Genomic DNA, 21,923 nt, shown 5'->3' with positions numbered 1-21,923 from the left:
ACCTGCACGCCATTCCCCCTCTGAAGTACCTCACTCCTCAGAATGTGTGAGAACAGCCAATGGATCTCAGTTACGTCTGCTAAGATCATAGAAAAACGCAGGCAGATTCTTCTTCCAAATACTGCCTGAGAAAAACAGCACACTCCGGTGCCATTTAAAAATAACAAACTTTTGATTGAAGAATAAACTAAGTATAAATCACCACAGACTCTCATGACCTATCTATGTTGAGGCTTGCAAGAGAATGACTGAATATGGCAGTTAGGGGAGAAGCTATATAGCAGCTTTGCTGTGGGTGGACTCTTGCAACTTCCTGTTGGGAAGGAGAATATATTCCATAAGTAATGGATGATCCGTGGACTGGATACACTTAAGAGAAATAATGTTTACATTCCCTAAAAAAAAAAAAAAAGTCCATCAGTGCCCTGCCCAATCCAATTAGACTGGTAAAAGACCAGTAAAAGGCTAGAGAGAGGCAGCATGCAGCCCCAAAGAAGGAAAGTCAAGTTAGGAACAAAGAGTAAAAAAAAGGAGGAAAGAGTGGGAAACACAAGCAGCTCTATCTCTATGGCCCGGTGAATTGGCTCCCAAATATTTGTAATGTTAAAATGAGCAGCGCTCTGGGCAATGTCAAGTCTTCCACTTTGGGAAACAGCAGAAAATCTGTGTTCTCAAAGAAAAAAAAAATGCCAGCCGGGTGGCATAACAATTTATTATATCCAAAGCACAATTTAGTTGCAGAATTTAACAAATGTATTTTTTTTAGCCAGGTGGTCAGTAAAATCTGCAGGTTGGTGTACTCTTAAAAGAAAAGAAAAAAAAGCTCAGTCGCTTGAGCTTACCTCAATAGCAACATATTGAGAGAAGGGATTGGTGGCTGGGCAGGGAAGTTTCACCTCCCCCGTTTTATTTCTACACTAGAGAAACAACCTATGATCAGCTGGAAGTGTGTATCAATATAGTTTACTTACTCATACAGGTCTGAGTTGTTGCATAGTATGTTTCTTACTTGATAATAGACCTATGCAAGGATGTAACAGCCTACTGAGATCTGTAAACTGAAATGCCCTACTTTGTTCTGTATTTACAACATTGTACTCTGTTGATTATTAATAAATAAGGTCCTGTGGAGAACACATATTCGTGCATGCAATTACACAACTGCTAGCATGGTTACCAACTGTTATTTTTAAAACACGTTTATGTCCCTATAGTGGTTGCTCTAAGTTTTGACAGTCTTGACACCTCACTGGTATTCATGCTAAGAGAAATCTTTAGGTTTATCAGGGGAAAATAAAAGGAAAAAAAAAAAAAAAAAAGGAATCTTCAATGTTGACAATGATGAAAGTCATTTGTATCAGACATGAATATTATTAAGGAACACAAATAAAACGGGTAGCTATTTATAAAATTAATCCTTGAGAGTAGTAGATCAAGGAATGAGGGACACAAAGTACTTCAAGGACTAGAGAACGGTGTCCACAAAAAGAAATAACAGAATTTATGCTTACCTGATAAATTACTTTCTCCAACGGTGTGTCCTTGTGTGTTACTTGTGGGATATTCTCCTCCCCAACAGGAAATGGCAAAGAGCCCAGCAAAGCTGGTCACATGATCCCTCCTAGGCTCCGCCTACCCGTCATTCGACCGACGTACAGGAGGAAATATGCATAGGAGAAACCATATGATACCGTGGTGACTGTAGTTAGAGAAAATAATTCATCAGACCTGATCAAAAAAACCAGGGCGGGCCGTGGACCGGACACACCGTTGGAGAAAGTAATTTATCAGGTAAGCATAAATTCTGTTTTCTCCAACATAGGTGTGTCCGGTCCACGGCGTCATCCTTACTTGTGGGAACCAATACCAAAGCTTTAGGACACGGATGAAGGGAGGGAGCAAATCAGGTCACCTAAATGGAAGGCACCACGGCTTGCAAAACCTTTCTCCCAAAAATAGCCTCTGAAGAAGCAAAAGTATCAAATTTGTAAAATTTGGCAAAAGTGTGCAGTGAAGACCAAGTTGCTGCCTTACATATCTGGTCAACAGAAGCCTCGTTCTTGAAGGCCCATGTGGAAGCCACAGCCCTAGTGGAATGAGCTGTGATTCTTTCAGGAGGCTGCCGTCCGGCAGTCTCATAAGCCAATCGGATAATGCTTTTAAGCCAAAAAGAAAGAGAGGTAGAAGTTGCCTTTTGACCTCTCCTTTTACCAGAATAAACAACAAACAAAGAAGATGTTTGTCTGAAATCTTTAGTGGCCTCTAAATAGGATTTAAGAGCACGGACCACGTCCAAATTGTGTAACAAACGTTCCTTCTTTGAAACTGGATTCGGACACAAAGAAGGTACAACTATCTCCTGGTTAATATTCTTGTTGGAAACAACTTTCGGAAGAAAACCAGGCTTAGTACGCAAAACCACCTTATCTGCATGGAACACCAGATAGGGCGGAGAACACTGCAGAGCAGATAACTCAGAAACTCTTCTAGCAGAAGAAATTGCAACCAAAAACAAAACTTTCCAAGATAATAACTTAATATCTACGGAATGTAAGGGTTCAAACGGAACCCCTTGAAGAACTGAAAGAACTAGATTAAGACTCCAGGGAGGAGTCGAAGGTCTGTAAACAGGCTTGATTCTAACCAGAGCATGAACAAACGCTTGAACGTCTGGCACAGCTGCCAGCCTTTTGTGAAGTAAAACAGATAACGCTCCAAGCAGTCAGTTGAAGGGAAACCAGATTCGGATGTTCGAATGGACCTTGAACAAGAAGGTCCTGTCTCAAAGGTAGCTTCCATGGTGGAGCCGATGACATATTCACCAAGTCTGCATACCAAGTCCTGCGTGGCCACGCAGGAGCTATCAAGATCACCGAAGCCCTCTCCTGATTGATCCTGGCTACCAGCCTGGGAATGAGAGGAAACGGTGGGAATACATAAGCTAGGTTGAAGGTCCAAGGTGCTACCAGTGCATCTACTAGAGTCGCCTTGGGATCCCTGGATCTGGACCCGTAACAAGGAACCTTGAAGTTCTGACGAGAGGCCATCAGATCCATGTCTGGAATGCCCCATAATCGAGTTATTTGGGCAAAGATTTCCGGATGGAGTTCCCACTCCCCCGGATGGAATGTCTGACGACTCAGAAAATCCGCTTCCCAATTTTCCACTCCTGGGATGTGGATTGCAGACAAGTGGCAGGAGTGATCCTCCGCCCATTGAATTATCTTGGTCACTTCCTCCATTGCCAGGGAACTCCTTGTTCCCCCCTGATGGTTGATATATGCAACTGTCGTCATGTTGTCTGATTGAAACCTTATGAATTTGGCCTTTGCTAGATGAGGCCAAGCTTTGAGAGCATTGAATATCGCTCTCAGTTCCAGCGAAGAGATTCTTCCCGAGACCATAGACCCTGAGCTTTCAGGGGTTCCCAGACCGCGCCCCAGCCCACCAGACTGGCATCGGTCGTGACAATGACCCACTCTGGTCTGCAGAAGCTCATTCCCTGTGACAGGTTGTCCAGGATCAGCCACCAACGGAGTGAATCTCTGGTCCTTTGATCTACTTGAATCGTCGGAGACAAGTCTGTGTAATCCCCATTCCACTGTCTGAGCATGCACAGTTGTAATGGTCTTAGATGAATTCTTGCAAAAGGAACTATGTCCATTGCTGCAACCATCAATCCTATTACTTCCATGCACTGCGCTATGGAAGGACGAAGAACAGAAAGAAGTACTTGACAAGAACTTAGAAGTTTTGATTTTCTGACCTCTGTCAGAAAAATCTTCATTTCTAAGGAGTCTATTATTGTTCCCAAGAAGGGAACTCTTGTTGACGGGGATAGAGAACTTTTTTCTATGTTCACTTTCGATCCGTGAGATCTGAGAAAGGCTAGGACGATGTCCGTATGAGCCTTTGCTTTTGACAGAGACGACGCTTGAATCAGGATGTCGTCCCAGTACGGTACTACTGCAATGCCCCTTGGTCTTAGAACCGCTAGAAGGGACCCTAGTACCTTTGTGAAAATTCTCGGAGCAGTGGCTAATCCAAATGGAAGTGCCACAAACTGGTAATGCTTGTCCAGAAAAGCGAACCTTAGGAACTGATGATGTTCCTTGTGGATAGGAATATGTAGGTACGCATCCTTTAAATCCACCGTGGTCATAAATTGACCTTCCTGGATGGTAGGAAGGATCGTTCGAATGGTTTCCATTTTGAACGATGGAACCCTGAGAAATTTGTTTAGGATCTTGAGATCTAGAATTGGTCTGAATGTTCCCTCTTTTTTGGGAACTATGAACAGGTTGGAGTAAAACCCCATCCCTTGTTCTCTTATTGGAACTGGATGAATTACTCCCATCTTTAACAGGTCTTCTACACAATGTAAGAATGCCTGTCTTTTTATTTGGTTTGAAGATAATTGAGACCTGTGGAACCTTCCCCTTGGGGGTAGTTCCTTGAATTCCAGGAGATAACCTTGAGAAACTATTTCTAGTGCCCAAGGATCCTGAACATCTCTTGCCCAGGCCTGAGCAAAGAGAGAAAGTCTGCCCCCCACTAGATCCGGTCCCGGATCGGGGGCCATCCCTTCATGCTGTTTTGGTAGCAGTGGCAGGCTTCTTGGCCTGCTTACCCTTGTTCCAGCCTTGCATCGGTCTCCAGGCTGGTTTGGGTTGAGAAGTATTACCCTCTTGCTTAGAGGATGTAGAAGTAGAGGCTGGTCCGTTTCTGCGAAAGGGACGAAAATTAGGCTTATTTCTAGCCTTAAAAGACCTATCCTGAGGAAGGGCGTGGCCCTTTCCTCCGGTGATGTCTGAAATAATCTCTTTCAAATCAGGACCAAACAGTGTTTTGCCCTTGAAAGGGATGTTAAGCAATTTTGTCTTGGAAGACACATCCGCTGACCAAGACTTTAGCCAGAGCGCTCTGCGCGCCACGATAGCAAACCCTGAATTTTTCGCCGCTAATCTCGCTAATTGCAAAGCGGCATACAGAATAAAAGAGTTAGCCAATTTAAGTGTCCATAACCTCCTCATACGAAGATTCTTTATTGAGCGACTTTTCTAGTTCTTCGAACCAGAAACACGCTGCCGTAGTGACAGGAACAATGCATGAAATTGGTTGAAGAAGGTAACCTTGCTGAACAAACATTTTTTTAAGCAAACCCTCTAATTTTTTATCCATAGGATCTTTAAAAGCACAACTATCTTCTATGGGAATAGTAGTGCGTTTGTTTAGAGTAGAGACCACCCCCTCGACCTTAGGGACTGTCTGCCATAAGTCCTTTCTGGGGTCGACTATAGGAAATAATTTCTTAAATATAGGGGGAGGAACAAAAGGTATGCCGGGCCTTTCCCATTCCTTGTTTACTATGTCCGCCACCCGCTTGGGTATAGGAAAAACATCGGGGGGCACCGGAACCTCTAGGAACTTGTCCATCTTACATAATTTCTCTGGAATGACCAGATTGTCACAATCATCCAGAGTAGATAATACCTCCTTAAGCAGTGCGCGGAGATGTTCTAATTTAAATTTAAATGTTACAACATCAGGTTCAGCTTGTTGAGAAATTTTTCCTGAATCTGAAATTTCTCCCTCAGACAAAACCTCCCTCCTGGCCCCTTCAGATTGGTGTGAGGGTATGTCAGAAACGTTATCATCAGCGTCCTCTTGCTCTTCAGTGTTTAAAACAGAGCAATCGCGCTTTCTTTGATAAGTAGGCATTTTAGATAAAATATTTGCAATAGAATTATCCATAACAGCCGTTAATTGTTGCATAGTAATAAGTATTGGCGCACTAGATGTACTAGGGGCCTCTTGTGTGGGCAAAACTGGTGTAGACACAGAAGGGGGTGATGCAGTACCATGCTTACTCCCCTCATCTGAAGAATCATCTTGGGCACTATTATTATCTGTGGCATCATTGTCCCTACTTTGTTTGGACACCATGTCACAATTATCACATATATTTAAATGGGGAGACACATTGGCTTTCATACATATAGAACATCGTTTATCTGATGGTTCAGACATGTTAAACAGGCTTAAACTTGTCAACAAAGCACAAAAAACGTTTTAAAATAAAACCGTTACTGTCACTTTAAATTTTAAACAGAACACACTTTATTACTGAATATGCGAAAAAGTATGAAGCAATTTTTCAAAATTCACCAAAATTTCACCACAGTGTCTTAAAGCCTTAAAAGTATTGCACACCAAATTTGAAAGCTTTAACCCTTAAAATAACGGAACCGGAGCCGTTTTTACATTTAACCCCTATACAGTCCCAGGAATCTGCTTTGCTGAGACCCAACCAAGCCCAGAGGGGAATACGATACCAAATGACGCCTTCTATAAGCTTTTTCAGTGGATCTTAGCTCCTCACACATGCATCTGCATGCCTTGCCTTCCAAAAACAACTGCGCATTAGTGGCGCGAAAATGAGGCTCTGCCTATGACTAGAGAAGGCCCCCATCTGAAAAAGGTGTCCATACAGTGCCTGCCGTTTTTTAACAACAATCCCCAAGATTATAATAACTATAAAGAGCTATAATCTGTCAAATATGCGTAGCAAAGTAATCGTTTTAGCCCAGAAAAATGTCTACCAGTTTTTTAAGCCCTTATAAAGCCTTTATTATTTTACTTAATCTAAGAAAATGGCTTACCGGTCCCAATAGGGAAAATGACAGCCTTCCAGCATTACCAAGTCGTGTTAGAAATGTGGCCAGTCATACCTCAGGCAGAAAAGTCTGCCAACTGCTTCCCCCAACTGAAGTTACTTCATCTCAACAGTCCTGTGTGGAAACAGCAATCGATTTTAGTAACGTTTGCTAAAATCATCTTCCTCTTACAAACAGAAATCTTCTTCTCTTTTCTGTTTCAGAGTAAATAGTACATACCAGCACTATTTTAAAATAACAAACACTTGATTGAAGAATAAAAACTACATTTAAACACCAAAAAACTCTTAGCCATCTCCGTGGAGATGTTGCCTGTGCAACGGCAAAGAGAATGACTGGGGTAGGCGGAGCCTAGGAGGGATCATGTGACCAGCTTTGCTGGGCTCTTTGCCATTTCCTGTTGGGGAGGAGAATATCCCACAAGTAAGGATGACGCCGTGGACCGGACACACCTATGTTGGAGAAATATTATTATTAATATGAACCAGAAATATTTTTTTTTACAGACTCCATGACTCTTGGATGTTATCACCCATACATGTAAACCATTTACCCAATCTTTGCAAAAACAAGTAAACAAGAGCTAAGCCACCTTACCTCATCAGAAGCTGAAAGTAGACATTGAACTGCAGCTTGTTTCTTCATTTCTTCCAAAGACAGGTCTGAGGTCTTCTTCTTTCCTTTGCCCCATTTCTTACAAGCCCCCTTTTCCCAGCCCAAACAGATGTCATTTTCCTGTAAACAGGAAAAAATATGATTAGAACAAAAAATAAAAAAATAAAAAAAAATCTGTAAGCAGCCGAGCACAGATAAAGTTTAATCTACATGCCATCTTGGGAGCTGCAACCTGTGACTACTTTATTTGTACACTAAATACACAGTAATACATATGCTATTTGAAACAATAAAAATTACTTGCTAAAATCTTAAAGGGCCATTAAATTGGGAAAATGATGATATGCTGTAATTTGTTAGATCATGTAATTTAGATACTTGTTACTATGCAAAGTGGTTAAATTATAGCTCATGAGCTGCAAAGCATTGCTGGTCCCAAGCCGACAACCCATGATCCAACTAGCAGAGGTAATTGCACAATCCAGCTGTATTACTACCATTGCTGATTGGGAGACCAACAGCTTATGCTTGGGACCAGCATTGCGGTACATAAACTCTATGTAGGGGTTAAAACACATCACTGTAGAGTCGTTAGAGTTAAAAACTTACATGCTCTTACAAATTTTCCCACTATAATGTACCTTTAAAGAGAAAAAAAATAAAAAAATAAAAAAAAAAAAAGATTATAGGAAAAAATATAAAAAAAATGAGTTTACAAAGCTGCTACTACACCTAAAATAAGAGCAGTTTCCACAGAAAAGATCAGAGGGGAAGGGAAGACTACACAGACAGCATTTTGCATAATCCTCTACCCACCACTCCAATTGTTTAGCAGCCTAAATAACAACCTACTGCTATGGGAGGGAAACAAAAGCTCTATGGGCTGCACAATTATTCATAGGATGGTGAGCAGACTAACTATGAAGGGGGAAAGCCAACGTAGCTCTATAGGACAGTAGAATAAATGGACCATAATGCAGAACTTTGGAGACTTAAAATAATTGCCATGTACAATGATAAATGCACTTAGGGTAAATGAACCACCTATCCTTGTTAGTGCTTGACTGACCTTTCTAAAAGTTTCAACTTTTAGGTAAAACAAATGTTATGCTTACCTAGTAAAGTTATTTCTTTCATGATGGTGATAGTCCATGTGGGATTAAGTCCAGTCCTACAGGATGAGGCAAAACATCCCACAACACAGATGTTTCCCCTCCCACTTTCTCCTGATTCCTTAGTCATACATAAGGAGGAGAAAAAGTAGAAAAGGAAAAACAGGGTAAGAAGTGCAACCTAGTACTGCTGGAAAAACAAAGGGTGGACCACATCATGAAAGAAATGAATTTCAGGTTAGCATTACTTTTTTTTTCTTTTCATAAGATGGTGAGAGTCCATGAGCCATCACATGTGAGATCCTAAACCCAAAATGTGAAGTCCACAAAACCAACATGAAATCAGGCAGGAAAAACATTCTTTAAAAGAAAGGTAGAGGTCCTACACGGGGCATTGCGGCCTGCAGAACTTTATAACCAAAGCAGCCTCCAAAGGCAATCCTGTTTAAATGGTAGAATTTGGCGAATGCTTGTAAAGATGATTTAGAGGGGACCTGTGAAATGGATACACAAGGAAGAAGAAATCTGAATTCTTTAATTCATTAATTTCTCTTTAGCATTTTTCTTTTTTTGGAGCTGGACACAGATATGACTACAATTTCCCGATTGACGTTTTCAGAAGAAACAACCTTAGGAAAGAAATAGTAGTTTTTTCTTAAAACTGCTTTATCTTTATGAGAAATCACAAAAGGAGAATCACAAGGAAAAGCCAAAAGCTTAGATACTTTTATGGCTGAGAAAAAGAACCTTCCAAGAGAACAGCTGAATACATCGGTTCAAACAGCTGAGCCTGGAGAACCCTCAAACCAGGTTAAAGTTCAACGGAGGGGAAGCAGGCCTGATAAATGGTCTTTTCCTAACCAAGCATTGAAAAAAGGCTTGAATGTCAGGAAGTCTCAGAATCTTCTTGTGATACAAGACAGAAAAAGGAGAAATAAGACTCACAACAGGCTTTCTAGCTTAAATCAATATTCTACAGAGTTGCAAATATGCAGGCTACACTAACAGTTGGACGAAACATGTAGCCTGCCAGCTGAAAGCCTCTCTTGAAGAAACCTTGATGTTTTTGGTTCATCTGATCCTTAAAAAGGGAAATATCAACAAAAGGAACAGTAGCCTGCCTAGCACCACCCACATTTGAAAAATTGGAGGTATGGGCAACGATATCTGAGGGTAAAGGATTTTGAACTTGGTGGAGGGAACAAAGGGATGCCTGGTTTGTTCCATTCCTTGCTAATTATATCAGAAGCCACATCAGGAACCCAGAAGGTAGATGGCTTTTCTTGAGCTGCTTTAAATAATTTATCAATATTTTTAACAGATTTGTCTGCAGGTGGAGGGTTCAAAATCTCCAAGGCAACTAAAACTTCCCACAATAGAGTATGTATGTGCTCCAATTTGCAATTAAAGGACACATGCTACTTCAGCAGAAGGGGGGTCCTGGGTTTCTGAATAATTGTGCTCAACTGCAGAGTATTCTAATTCAATTGTAGACCTGGATCGCTCCTAAGGGATGTGCCAGATGAGCCCAGGGCCTGCAAAGGGTTCTCTTCTGTCCTTTGCATGAATTTAACTGGCATGAAAGCTGTCAGTTGGGAAATTTGCAGAGTGTATGTACTGTTTTAAAGTGAATGTATATTTGGATGCTAAAGTGCCCGGTTTTAAAAAATGATTAAAAAACAGGGGCATTTTAATTCATCAAAATTTACATTTCACTTGTGTTGTGAAAAAAAGGAAATTTATGCTTACCTGAAAAATTAATTTCTTTTTCGATATACCGAGTCCACGGGTTTCATCCTTTACTTGTGAGATATAATCCTCCTGCTAACAGGAAGTGGCAAAGAGCACCACAGCAGAGTTGTTATATAGTTCCTCCCTTAACTCCTCCCCCCAGTCATTCGACCGAAGGTATAGGAAGAGAAAGAGAAAAAAAACTAACAAGGTGCAGAGGTGACTGAAGTTTATAAAAGTAAATCCTGTCTTAAAATGACAGGGTGCGCCATGGACTCGGTATATTTCGTTAAAGAAATTAATTTATCAGGTAAGCATAAATTTCCTTTTCTTTTACAAAATATACAGAGTCCACGGGTTTCATCCTTTACTTGTGGGATACCAATACCAAAGCTTTAGGACACGGATGAAAGGGAGGGACAAGACAGGAAGAAAAAAGCAGATAATGTGAAGCGCCAAAATGCTAGTTATAGTGGCTAGTTGAAAAAAAGAATTATATATAATTAATGAGTAGTCTAATCCATATATTTTGATAATTTGATAGAAAAAGTGGCTACAGCAATATAGACCAACTGTGATATAAGGTGCACAAAAGCGAAAGTTTGTAAAAACAGTTAATAGGCAATATAAAAAATACAAAAAAAATGTGTTGAATCAATAAGTAACAGACATTAAAATCACATGATTTATTTATAATGAATTTAAAAAACACAAAACAAGAAATTCATGCATGAATATATAAAAACTCTATGTGTTCTTTTATATACAGATATTGTATTATACACAATCACCTAACCCTACTATTTCCCTTGTAGGGAGATGTTAATACTTCTTAAATTGCTTCTTAAAAAAAAGACGTCGTTATAACTAAAATAAGGGTCAAGACAGGAACCTAAACGGAAGGCACCACTGCTTGAAGCACCTTTCTCCCAAAAATAGCCTTAGAAGAAGCAAAAGTATCAAATTTGTAAAATTTGGAAAAAGTATGAAGGGAGGACCAAGTTGCAACCTTACAAATCTGTGTAACAGAAGCATTGTTTTTAAAAGCCCATGTGGAAACCACAGCTCTGGTGGAATGAGCCGTAATCTTTTCAGGAGGCTGTTGTCCAGCAGTCTAATATGCCAGGCGGATGATGCTTTTCAGCCAAAAAGAGAGGTAGCCGTAGCTTTTTGACCCCTACATTTCCCGGAACAAACAACAAACAGAAAAGATGTTTGACGGAAACCCTTGGTTGCTTGTAAATAAAATCTTTAAAGAACGAACCACGTCCAAGTTAAGTAAAAGACGTTCCTTCTTAGAGGAAGGATTAGGACACAAGGAACCACAATTTCCTGATTAATATTCTTATTTGAAACAACCTTAGGAAGAAATCCAGGTTTAGTACGCAAAAAACACCTTAGGATGGAATATAGGATAAGGGGAATCACATTGCAATGCAGAAAGCTCAGAAACTCTTCAGGCAGAAGAGATAGCTACTAAAAACAAAACTTTCCAAGATAACATCTTAATATCTATGGAATGCATGGGTTCAAACGGAACCCCTTGAAGAACATTAAGAACTAAATTCAAGCTCCATGGCTGAGCAATCTGTTTAAACACAGGCTGGATTCTGATTAAAGCCCGACAAAATGCCTGAACATCTGGGACATCTTCCAGATGCTTGTGCAGCAAAATTGACCAAGCAGAAATTTATCCCTTCTCCAATCCTTCTTGGAGAAAAGACAATATACTAGGAATCCTAATCTTACTCCATGAGTAACCCTTGGATTAACCCAATAAAGATATTTACGCCATATCTTATGGTAAATTTTTCTAGTGACCGGCTTGCGAGCCTGAATCAGGGTATCCATGACCGGCTCAGAGAAACCCCGCTTAGATAAAGTAAAGCGTTCAATCTCCAAGCAGTCAGCTGAAGAGAAGTTAGATTTGGATGTTGGAACGGACCTTGAATAAGAAGGTCCTTTCTCAATGGCAGTCTTCACGTTGGCAGAGACAACATGCCCACTAGATCTGCATACCAGGTCCTGCGTGGCCACGCAGGCACTATTAGAATTACTGAAGCCCTCTCCTGTTTGATTCTGGCAATCACACGAGGAAGGAGAGGAAAAAAAAAGGTGGAAACACATAAGCCAGGTTGAACGATCAAGGTACTGCTAGAGAATCCATCAGTACAGCCGGGGATCCTTTGACCTGGACCCGTAACGTGGAAGTTTGGCATTCTGCCATCAGATCCAATTCCGGTGTGCCCCATTGATGAATCAAGATTGCAAACACCTCCGGATGGAGTTCCCACTCCCCCGGATGAATAGTCTGACGAATTAGAAAATCCGCTTCCCAGTTCTCTACTCCTGGGATATAGATCGCAGACCGATGGCTAAAGTGAGCCTCCGCCCATCGGATTATCCTTGATACTTCTATCAACGTTCGAGAACTCCTTGTTCCCCCTGATGATTGATATATGCCACCGTCGTGATAATGTCCGACTGGAATCTTATGAATTTGGCCAAAGTCAACTGAGGCCACGCCAGCAGCGCGTTGAATATCGCTCTGTCCCAGAATATTGATTGGCAATTGAGACTCCACCTGAGTCCACACACACTGAGCCTTCAGGGAATTCCAGACTGCACCCCAGCCCAGGAGGCTGGCGTCTGTATTTACTATTACCCAAGATGGCCTGCGGAAACACATCCCTTGGGACAGATGGTCCTGAGACAACCACCACCGAAGAGAGTCTCTGGTCTTTTGGTCCATATTTATCAGAGATAAATTCGCCTAATCCCTATTCCACTAACTGAGCATGCACAGTTGTAGTGGTTTGAGATGAAAGTGAGCAAACGGGATTATATCCATTGCTGCTACCACTAGTCCGATGACTTCCATACACTGAGCCACTGATGGCTGATGAATGGACTGCAGAGCCCGGCAAGAATTTAGAATCTTTGATTTTCTGACCTCTGTCAGAAATATTTTCATGTTTATCGAGTCTATCAGAGTTCCCAGGAATGGAACTCTTGTCTGTGGAACTAGAACTCTTTTCTACATTCACTTTCATCCGTAAGTTCTTAGAAATAACATAAAGTCCGTGTGAGATTTGGACAGATGATAAGTTGACGCCTGGATCAAGATATCGTCCAGATAGGGCGCCACCGCTATGCCTCGCAGCCTGAGAACCGCTAGAAGAGACCCTAGAACCTTTGTGAAGGTCGTGGGAGCCGTAGCCAACCCGAAGGGAAGGGCCACAAACTGATAATGTTTGTCCTGAAATGCAAATCGCAGGAATTGATGATGATCCTAGTGGATAGGAATGTGAAAAGGTACGCATCCTTCAGGTCCACCGTGGTCATGTATTGACCCTCCTGGATCATTGGCAAAATTGTACGAATGGTCTCCATCTTGAACGATGGGACTCTGAGAAACTTGTTTAGACATTTGAGATCTAAAATTGGTCTGAAAGTTCCCTCTTTTTTTGGAACCACGAATAAATTTGAATAGAACCCCTGCCCCAGATCTGGAACTGGGCAAATTACACCCATGGTGTAGAGATCTTTTACACAGCGTAAGAACGCCTCTCTATTTGTCTGGTCTACAGACAACCATGAAAGATGAAATCTCCCCCTTGGGAGGAAATCCTTGAATTCCAACTGGTACCCGTGGGTCACAATTTCCAATGCCCAGGGATCCTGTACATCCCTTGGCCAAGCCTGAGCAAAAAAAGAGTCTGTCCTCTACTAGATCCGGTCCCAGATCGGGGGCTGCCCCTTCATGCTGCCTTGGTAGCAGCAGTGGGCTCTTTTTGTCTTGTTTACTCTTATTCCAGGCCTGGTTAGGTCTCCATACCGACTTGGATTGAGCAAAGTTCCCTTCCTGCTTAGTGGAGGAAGAGGAAGCAGAGGATACTCAATCAAAATTTCAAAGGAACGAAAATTATTTTATTTACTCCTCATCTTGAGGGACTTGTCCCGAGGTAGGGTGTGATCCTTACCTCCAGTAATGTCAGAGATTATTTCCTTCAGCTCAGTCCCGAATAGGGTCTTACCTTTGAAGGGAAAAGATAAAAGCTAAGATTTAGACGATACGTCAGCCGACCATGACTTTAGCCATAACGTTCTGCGCGCTACAATGGCAAAGCCTGCGTTTTTCGCTGCTAATTTGCAATTTAAAAAGCAGCATCAGTCATAAAAGAATTGGCTAATTTAAGAGCCTTAATTCTGTCTAAAATGTCCTCCAAAGGTGTCTCAACCTTCAGAGACTCTTCCAGGGTGTCAAACCAAAAAGGCAGCTGCAGTAGTTACTTGAACCATGCAGGCTATAGGCTGTAAGAGAAAACCCTGATGAACGAATAGTTTCTTTAGAAGACCCTCTAATTTTTTTATCCATAGGGTCTTTAAAAGCACAACTGTCCTCAATGGGTATAGTTGTACGTTTAGCTAAAGTAGATATAGCTCCCTTCAATTTAGGGACCAATTGCCAGGAGTCCTGCATGGTGTTAGACATAGGAAACATTTTCTTGAAATTAGGAGGGGGAGAAAACGGTATACCCGTCTATCCCATTCCCTCTTAACAATTTCCGAAATTCTCTTAGGAACCAGAAAAAACATCAGTGTAAGTAGGTACCTCTAGATATTTGTCCATTTTACACAATTTTTCTGGGAGAAATGTAATAGGGTCACAATCATCCAGAGTCGTCAAAACCTCCCTGAGCAACAGGCGGAGGTGTTCCAGTTTAAATTTAAAGGACGTGACGTCCGAATCTGAGGTAAAACATTTTCTGATTCTAAAAGTTCTCCCTCAGATATAAAATCCCTGACCCCCAAATCAGAGCACTGTGAGGGTGCATCGGAAATAGCCACTAAGGCCTCAGAGGGTTCGGTATTTACATTAATACCTGGCCTACTGTGTTTACCCTGCAAGACTGGCAGTTTAGATAATACCTCTGAAGGGTAGTAGGCATAACTGCAGCCATATCTTGCCAAGTAAAAAAATTAGACACACTAGAAGTACTTGGCGTCGCTTGTGTGGGCGTTAAAGGTTGAGACACTTGGAGAATTAGATGGCATATCCTGATTCTCTTCAGACTGAGAATCATCCTTAGACACACTTTCATTACCTAAAATATGTTCTTTACAGTGAAAGGCCCTTTTAGAACAAGGACACAATGAAAGAGGGGGTTCCACAATGACTTCTGAACACATAGAGCATTGACTTTCCTCAATGTCAGACATGTTGAACAGGCTATGTAATCACCACAAAGTCTTTAAACACTTTATTTAGTGATATAAAACAATTTGACAAAAAACGGTAATGCGCCTTTAAGAAAATAAAAAGCACACCATTTCTGCAAAACTGCTTAAAAATGAACACAGATGCACAATTTTTAGTGAATTCTGCCCTATAGTGCAGTCGGATGTTGCACCCCAAGTAAGGACAATTAACCCTTCAAGCTATTAAAGAAAATTAACGTTTTTAATAAAAACCCTTTATGAACGTTTATAATCCCTAGCACCACGCCACAGCTCTGCTGTGGCGCCTATCTGCCCCCAGGGATCTTAGGAAAAACTCTAAACCACTCAGGTACACCAGTGAAGAGTTTGGGCCCAACCGGAGCTGAAAATTGCTGCCTGTTTGTGAGGAAACTGCGCAACTGAGGCGCGAAAATAGGCCCCGTCCGTCCACTACGATGCAAGCTGAGCCCAGCAATCGCATGTAAAGCGGTCTCAAAATAGCCATGTGTGGTAGAAAAAAAAACTAAAGTGAAGTGGACCCTCAAAAGGAATAAAAACACCAGCCAAACCCTTTTTTAGCTTGATAATAAAATAGTTAGGCTGCCCCAGTGTCTCACCATGTCATAATGCATTATAATACACAGGATCACAGTAATACCCTATTTTTCTTTTAACAGAATTACTGCTTACCCCTTCCCTCTATGGGAACTATGTCAGCCAGTTCTGATATATCAGTGTCTCCTCAGAAATAAATGACTAAACATACCTCAATGCTGCTTGTAGCATGAAAAACGTTCCTCACACTGCAGATTTCTCTAGCATTCCTCAGCACACTGTGGGAACGAACATGGATCTTAGTTACAACTGCTAAGATCATCAATCTCAAGGCAGAAATCTTCTTCCATATGCTGCCTGAGAGAAAACAGAATTTATGTTTACCTGATAAATTACTTTCTCCAACGGTGTGTCCGGTCCACGGCGTCATCCTTACTTGTGGGATATTCTCTTCCCCAACAGGAAATGGCAAAGAGCCCAGCAAAGCTGGTCACATGATCCCTCCTAGGCTCCGCCTACCCCAGTCATTCGACCGACGTTAAGGAGGAATATTTGCATAGGAGAAACCATATGGTACCGTGGTGACTGTAGTTAAAGAAAATAAATTATCAGACCTGATTAAAAAAACCAGGGCGGGCCGTGGACCGGACACACCGTTGGAGAAAGTAATTTATCAGGTAAACATAAATTCTGTTTTCTCCAACATAGGTGTGTCCGGTCCACGGCGTCATCCTTACTTGTGGGAACCAATACCAGAGCTTTAGGACACGGATGAAGGGAGGGAGCAAATCAGGTCACCTAAATGGAAGGCACCACGGCTTGCAAAACCTTTCTCCCAAAAATAGCCTCAGAAGAAGCAAAAGTATCAAACTTGTAAAATTTGGTAAAAGTGTGCAGTGAAGACCAAGTCGCTGCCCTACATATCTGATCAACAGAAGCCTCGTTCTTGAAGGCCCATGTGGAAGCCACAGCCCTAGTGGAATGAGCTGTGATTCTTTCGGGAGGCTGCCGTCCGGCAGTCTCGTAAGCCAATCTGATGATGCTTTTAATCCAAAAAGAGAGAGAGGTAGAAGTTGCTTTTTGACCTCTCCTTTTACCGGAATAAACAACAAACAAGGAAGATGTTTGTCTAAAATCCTTTGTAGCATCTTAATAGAATTTTAGAGCGCGAACAACATCCAAATTGTGTAACAAACGTTCCTTCTTTGAAACTGGTTTCGGACACAGAGAAGGTACGATAATCTCCTGGTTAATGTTTTTGTTAGAAACAACTTTTGGAAGAAAACCAGGTTTAGTACGTAAAACCACCTTATCTGCATGGAACACCAGATAAGGAGGAGAACACTGCAGAGCAGATAATTCTGAAACTCTTCTAGCAGAAGAAATTGCAACTAAAAACAAAACTTTCCAAGATAATAACTTAATATCAACGGAATGCAAGGGTTCAAACGGAACCCCCTGAAGAACTGAAAGAACTAAATTGAGACTCCAAGGAGGAGTCAAAGGTTTGTAAACAGGCTTAATTCTAACCAGAGCCTGAACAAAGGCTTGAACATCTGGCACAGCGGCCAGCTTTTTGTGAAGTAACACAGACAAGGCAGAAATCTGTCCCTTCAGGGAACTTGCAGATAATCCTTTTTCCAATCCTTCTTGAAGGAAGGATAGAATCCTAGGAATCTTAACCTTGTCCCAAGGGAATCCTTTAGATTCACACCAACAGATATATTTTTTCCAAATTTTGTGGTAAATCTTTCTAGTTACAGGCTTTCTGGCCTGAACAAGAGTATCGATAACAGAATCTGAGAATCCTCGCTTCGATAAGATCAAGCGTTCAATCTCCAAGCAGTCAGCTGGAGTGAAACCAGATTCGGATGTTCGAACGGACCCTGAACAAGAAGGTCTCGTCTCAAAGGTAGCTTCCAAGGAGGAGCCGATGACATATTCACCAGATCTGCGTACCAAGTCCTGCGTGGCCACGCAGGAGCTATCAAGATCACCGACGCCCTCTCCTGATTGATCCTGGCTACCAGCCTGGGGATGAGAGGAAACGGCGGGAACACATAAGCTAGTTTGAAGGTCCAAGGTGCTACTAATGCATCCACTAGAGCCGCCTTGGGATCCCTGGATCTGGACCCGTAGCAAGGAACTTTGAAGTTCTGACGAGAGGCCATCAGATCCATGTCTGGAATGCCCCACAGCTGAGTGACTTGGGCAAAGATTTCCGGATGGAGTTCCCACTCCCCCGGATGCAATGTCTGACAACTCAGAAAATCCGCTTCCCAATTTTCCACTCCTGGGATGTGGATAGCAGACAGGTGGCAGGAGTGAGACTCCGCCCATAGAATGATTTTGGTCACTTCTTCCATCGCCAGGGAACTCCTTGTTCCCCCCTGATGGTTGATGTACGCAACAGTTGTCATGTTGTCTGATTGAAACCGTATGAACTTGGCCCTCGCTAGCTGAGGCCAAGCCTTGAGAGCACTGAATATCGCTCTCAGTTCCAGAATATTTATCGGTAGAAGAGATTCTTCCCGAGACCAAAGACCCTGAGCTTTCAGGGATCCCCAGACCGCGCCCCAGCCCATCAGACTGGCGTCGGTCGTGACAATGACCCACTCTGGTCTGCGGAATGTCATCCCTCGTGACAGGTTGTCCAGGGACAGCCACCAACGGAGTGAGTCTCTGGTCCTCTGATTTACTTGTATCTTCGGAGACAAGTCTGTATAGTCCCCATTCCACTGACTGAGCATGCACAGTTGTAATGGTCTTAGATGAATGCGTGCAAAAGGAACTATGTCCATTGCCGCTACCATCAACCCGATCACTTCCATGCACTGAGCTATGGAAGGAAGAGGAACGGAATGAAGTATCCGACAAGAGTCTAGAAGTTTTGTTTTTCTGGCCTCTGTCAGAAAAATCCTCATTTCTAAGGAGTCTATTATTGTTCCCAAGAAGGGAACCCTTGTTGACGGAGATAGAGAACTCTTTTCCACGTTCACTTTCCATCCGTGAGATCTGAGAAAGGCCAGGACAATGTCCGTGTGAGCCTTTGCTTGAGGAAGGGACGACGCTTGAATCAGAATGTCGTCCAAGTAAGGTACTACAGCAATGCCCCTTGGTCTTAGCACAGCTAGAAGGGACCCTAGTACCTTTGTGAAAATCCTTGGAGCAGTGGCTAATCCGAAAGGAAGCGCCACGAACTGGTAATGTTTGTCCAGGAATGCGAACCTCAGGAACCGATGATGTTCCTTGTGGATAGGAATATGTAGATACGCATCCTTTAAATCCACCGTGGTCATGAATTGACCTTCCTGGATGGAAGGAAGAATAGTTCGAATGGTTTCCATCTTGAACGATGGAACCTTGAGAAACTTGTTTAAGATCTTGAGATCTAAGATTGGTCTGAACGTTCCCTCTTTTTTGGGAACTATAAACAGATTGGAGTAGAACCCCATCCCTTGTTCTCTTAATGGAACGGGATGAATCACTCCCATTTTTAACAGGTCTTCTACACAATGTAAGAATGCCTGTCTTTTTATGTGGTCTGAGGACAACTGAGACCTGTGGAACCTCCCCCTTGGGGGAAGTCCCTTGAATTCCAGAAGATAACCTTGGGAGACTATTTCTAGCGCCCAAGGATCCAGAACATCTCTTGCCCAAGCCTGAGCGAAGATAGAGAGTCTGCCCCCCACCAGATCCGGTCCCGGATCGGGGGCCAACATTTCATGCTGTCTTGGTAGCAGTGGCAGGTTTCTTGGCCTGCTTTCCCTTGTTCCAGCCTTGCATTGGTCTCCAAGCTGGCTTGGCTTGAGAAGTATTACCCTCTTGCTTAGAGGACGTAGCACTTTGGGCTGGTCCGTTTCTGCGAAAGGGACGAAAATTAGGTTTATTTTTTGCCTTGAAAGGCCGATCCTGAGGAAGGGCGTGGCCCTTACCCCCAGTGATATCCGAGATAATCTCTTTCAAGTCAGGGCCAAACAGCGTTTTCCCCTTGAAAGGAATGTTAAGTAGCTTGTTCTTGGAAGACGCATCAGCCGACCAAGATTTCAACCAAAGCGCTCTGCGCGCCACAATAGCAAACCCAGAATTCTTAGCCGCTAACCTAGCCAATTGCAAAGTGGCGTCTAGGGTGAAAGAATTAGCCAATTTGAGAGCATTGATTCTGTCCATAATCTCCTCATAAGGAGGAGAATCACTGTCGACCGCCTTTATCAGCTCATCGAACCAGAAACATGCGGCTGTAGCGACAGGGACAATGCATGAAATTGGTTGTAGAAGGTAACCCTGCTGAACAAACATCTTTTTAAGCAAACCTTCTAATTTTTTATCCATAGGATCTTTGAAAGCACAACTATCCTCTATGGGTATAGTGGTGCGTTTGTTTAAAGTGGAAACCGCCCCCTCGACCTTGGGGACTGTCTGCCATAAGTCCTTTCTGGGGTCGACCATAGGAAACAATTTTTTAAATATGGGGGGAGGGACGAAAGGAATACCGGGCCTTTCCCATTCTTTATTAACAATGTCCGCCACCCGCTTGGGTATAGGAAAAGCTTCTGGGAGCCCCGGCACCTCTAGGAACTTGTCCATTTTACATAGTTTCTCTGGGATGACCAACTTGTCACAATCATCCAGAGTGGATAATACCTCCTTAAGCAGAATGCGGAGATGTTCCAACTTAAATTTAAATGCAATCACATCAGGTTCAGCTTGTTGAGAAATGTTCCCTGAATCAGTAATTTCTCCCTCAGACAAAACCTCCCTGGCCCCATCAGACTGAGTTAGGGGCCCTTCAGAAATATTAATATCAGCGTCGTCATGCTCTTCAGTATCTAAAACAGAGCAGTCGCGCTTACGCTGTTAAGTGTTCATTTTGGCTAAAATGTTTTTGACAGAATTATCCATTACAGCCGTTAATTGTTGCATAGTAAGGAGTATTGGCGCGCTAGATGTACTAGGGGCCTCCTGAGTGGGCAAGACTCGTGTAGACGAAGGAGGGAATGATGCCGTACCATGCTTACTCCCCTCACTTGAGGAATCATCCTGGGCATCATTGTCATTGTCACATAAATCACATTTATTTAAATGAATAGGAATTCTGGCTTCCCCACATTCAGAACACAGTCTATCTGGTAGTTCAGACATGTTAAACAGGCATAAACTTGATAACAAGTACAAAAAACGTTTTAAAATAAAACCGTTATTGTCACTTTAAATTTTAAACTGAACACACTTTATTACTGCAAATGCGAAAAAACATGAAGGAATTGTTCAAAATTCACCAAATTTTCACCACAGTGTCTTAAAGCCTTAAAAGTATTGCACATCAAATTTGGAAGCTTTAACCCTTAAAATAACGGAACCGGAGCCGTTTTGAACTTTAACCCCTTTACAGTCCCTGGTATCTGCTTTGCTGAGACCCAACCAAGCCCCAAGGGGAATACGATACCAAATGACGCCTTCAGAAAGTCTTTTCTAAGTATCAGAGCTCCTCTCACATGCGACTGCATGCCATGCCTCTCAAAAACAAGTGCGCAACACCGGCGCGAAAATGAGGCTCTGCCTATGCTTTGGGAAAGCCCCTAAAGAATAAGGAGTCTAAAACAGTGCCTGCCGATATTATTAAATCAAAATACCCAGATAAAATGATTCCTCAAGGCTAAATATGTGTTAATAATCAATCGATTTAGCCCAAAAAAAGTCTACAGTCTTAATAAGCCCTTTTTGAAGCCCTTATTTACAATCGTAATAAACATGGCTTACCGGATCCCAGAGGGAAAATGACAGCTTCCAGCATTACATCGTCTTGTTAGAATGTGTCATACCTCAAGCAGCAAGAGACTGCTCACTGTTCCCCCAACTGAAGTTAATTGCTCTCAACAGTCCTGTGTGGAACAGCCATGGATTTTAGTGACGGTTGCTAAAATCATTTTCCTCATACAAACAGAAATCTTCATCTCTTTTCTGTTTCTGAGTAAATAGTACATACCAGCAATATTTCAAAATAACAAAC

At 42.3% G+C, this 21,923-nt stretch overlaps 1 protein-coding gene across 1 annotated transcript in view; it reads right to left on the bottom strand.

Moving 5' to 3' along the window:
* KIAA0232 (KIAA0232 ortholog) overlaps nt 1–21,923 on the bottom strand; it is a gene marked incomplete in the record, with an annotated part of 538,324 nt that overhangs the window by 494,845 nt on the left and 21,556 nt on the right. Inside the window, 1 exon segment of the mRNA XM_053704159.1 lies at nt 7,275–7,412. Within this exon segment, the coding sequence (XP_053560134.1) occupies nt 7,275–7,412 (138 nt within the window).

This window comes from Bombina bombina, chromosome 2 (genome assembly GCF_027579735.1).
Source record: "Bombina bombina isolate aBomBom1 chromosome 2, aBomBom1.pri, whole genome shotgun sequence".
NCBI lineage: Eukaryota > Metazoa > Chordata > Amphibia > Anura > Bombinatoridae > Bombina > Bombina bombina.
This window is presented reverse-complemented; position numbering and strand designations above follow the sequence as displayed.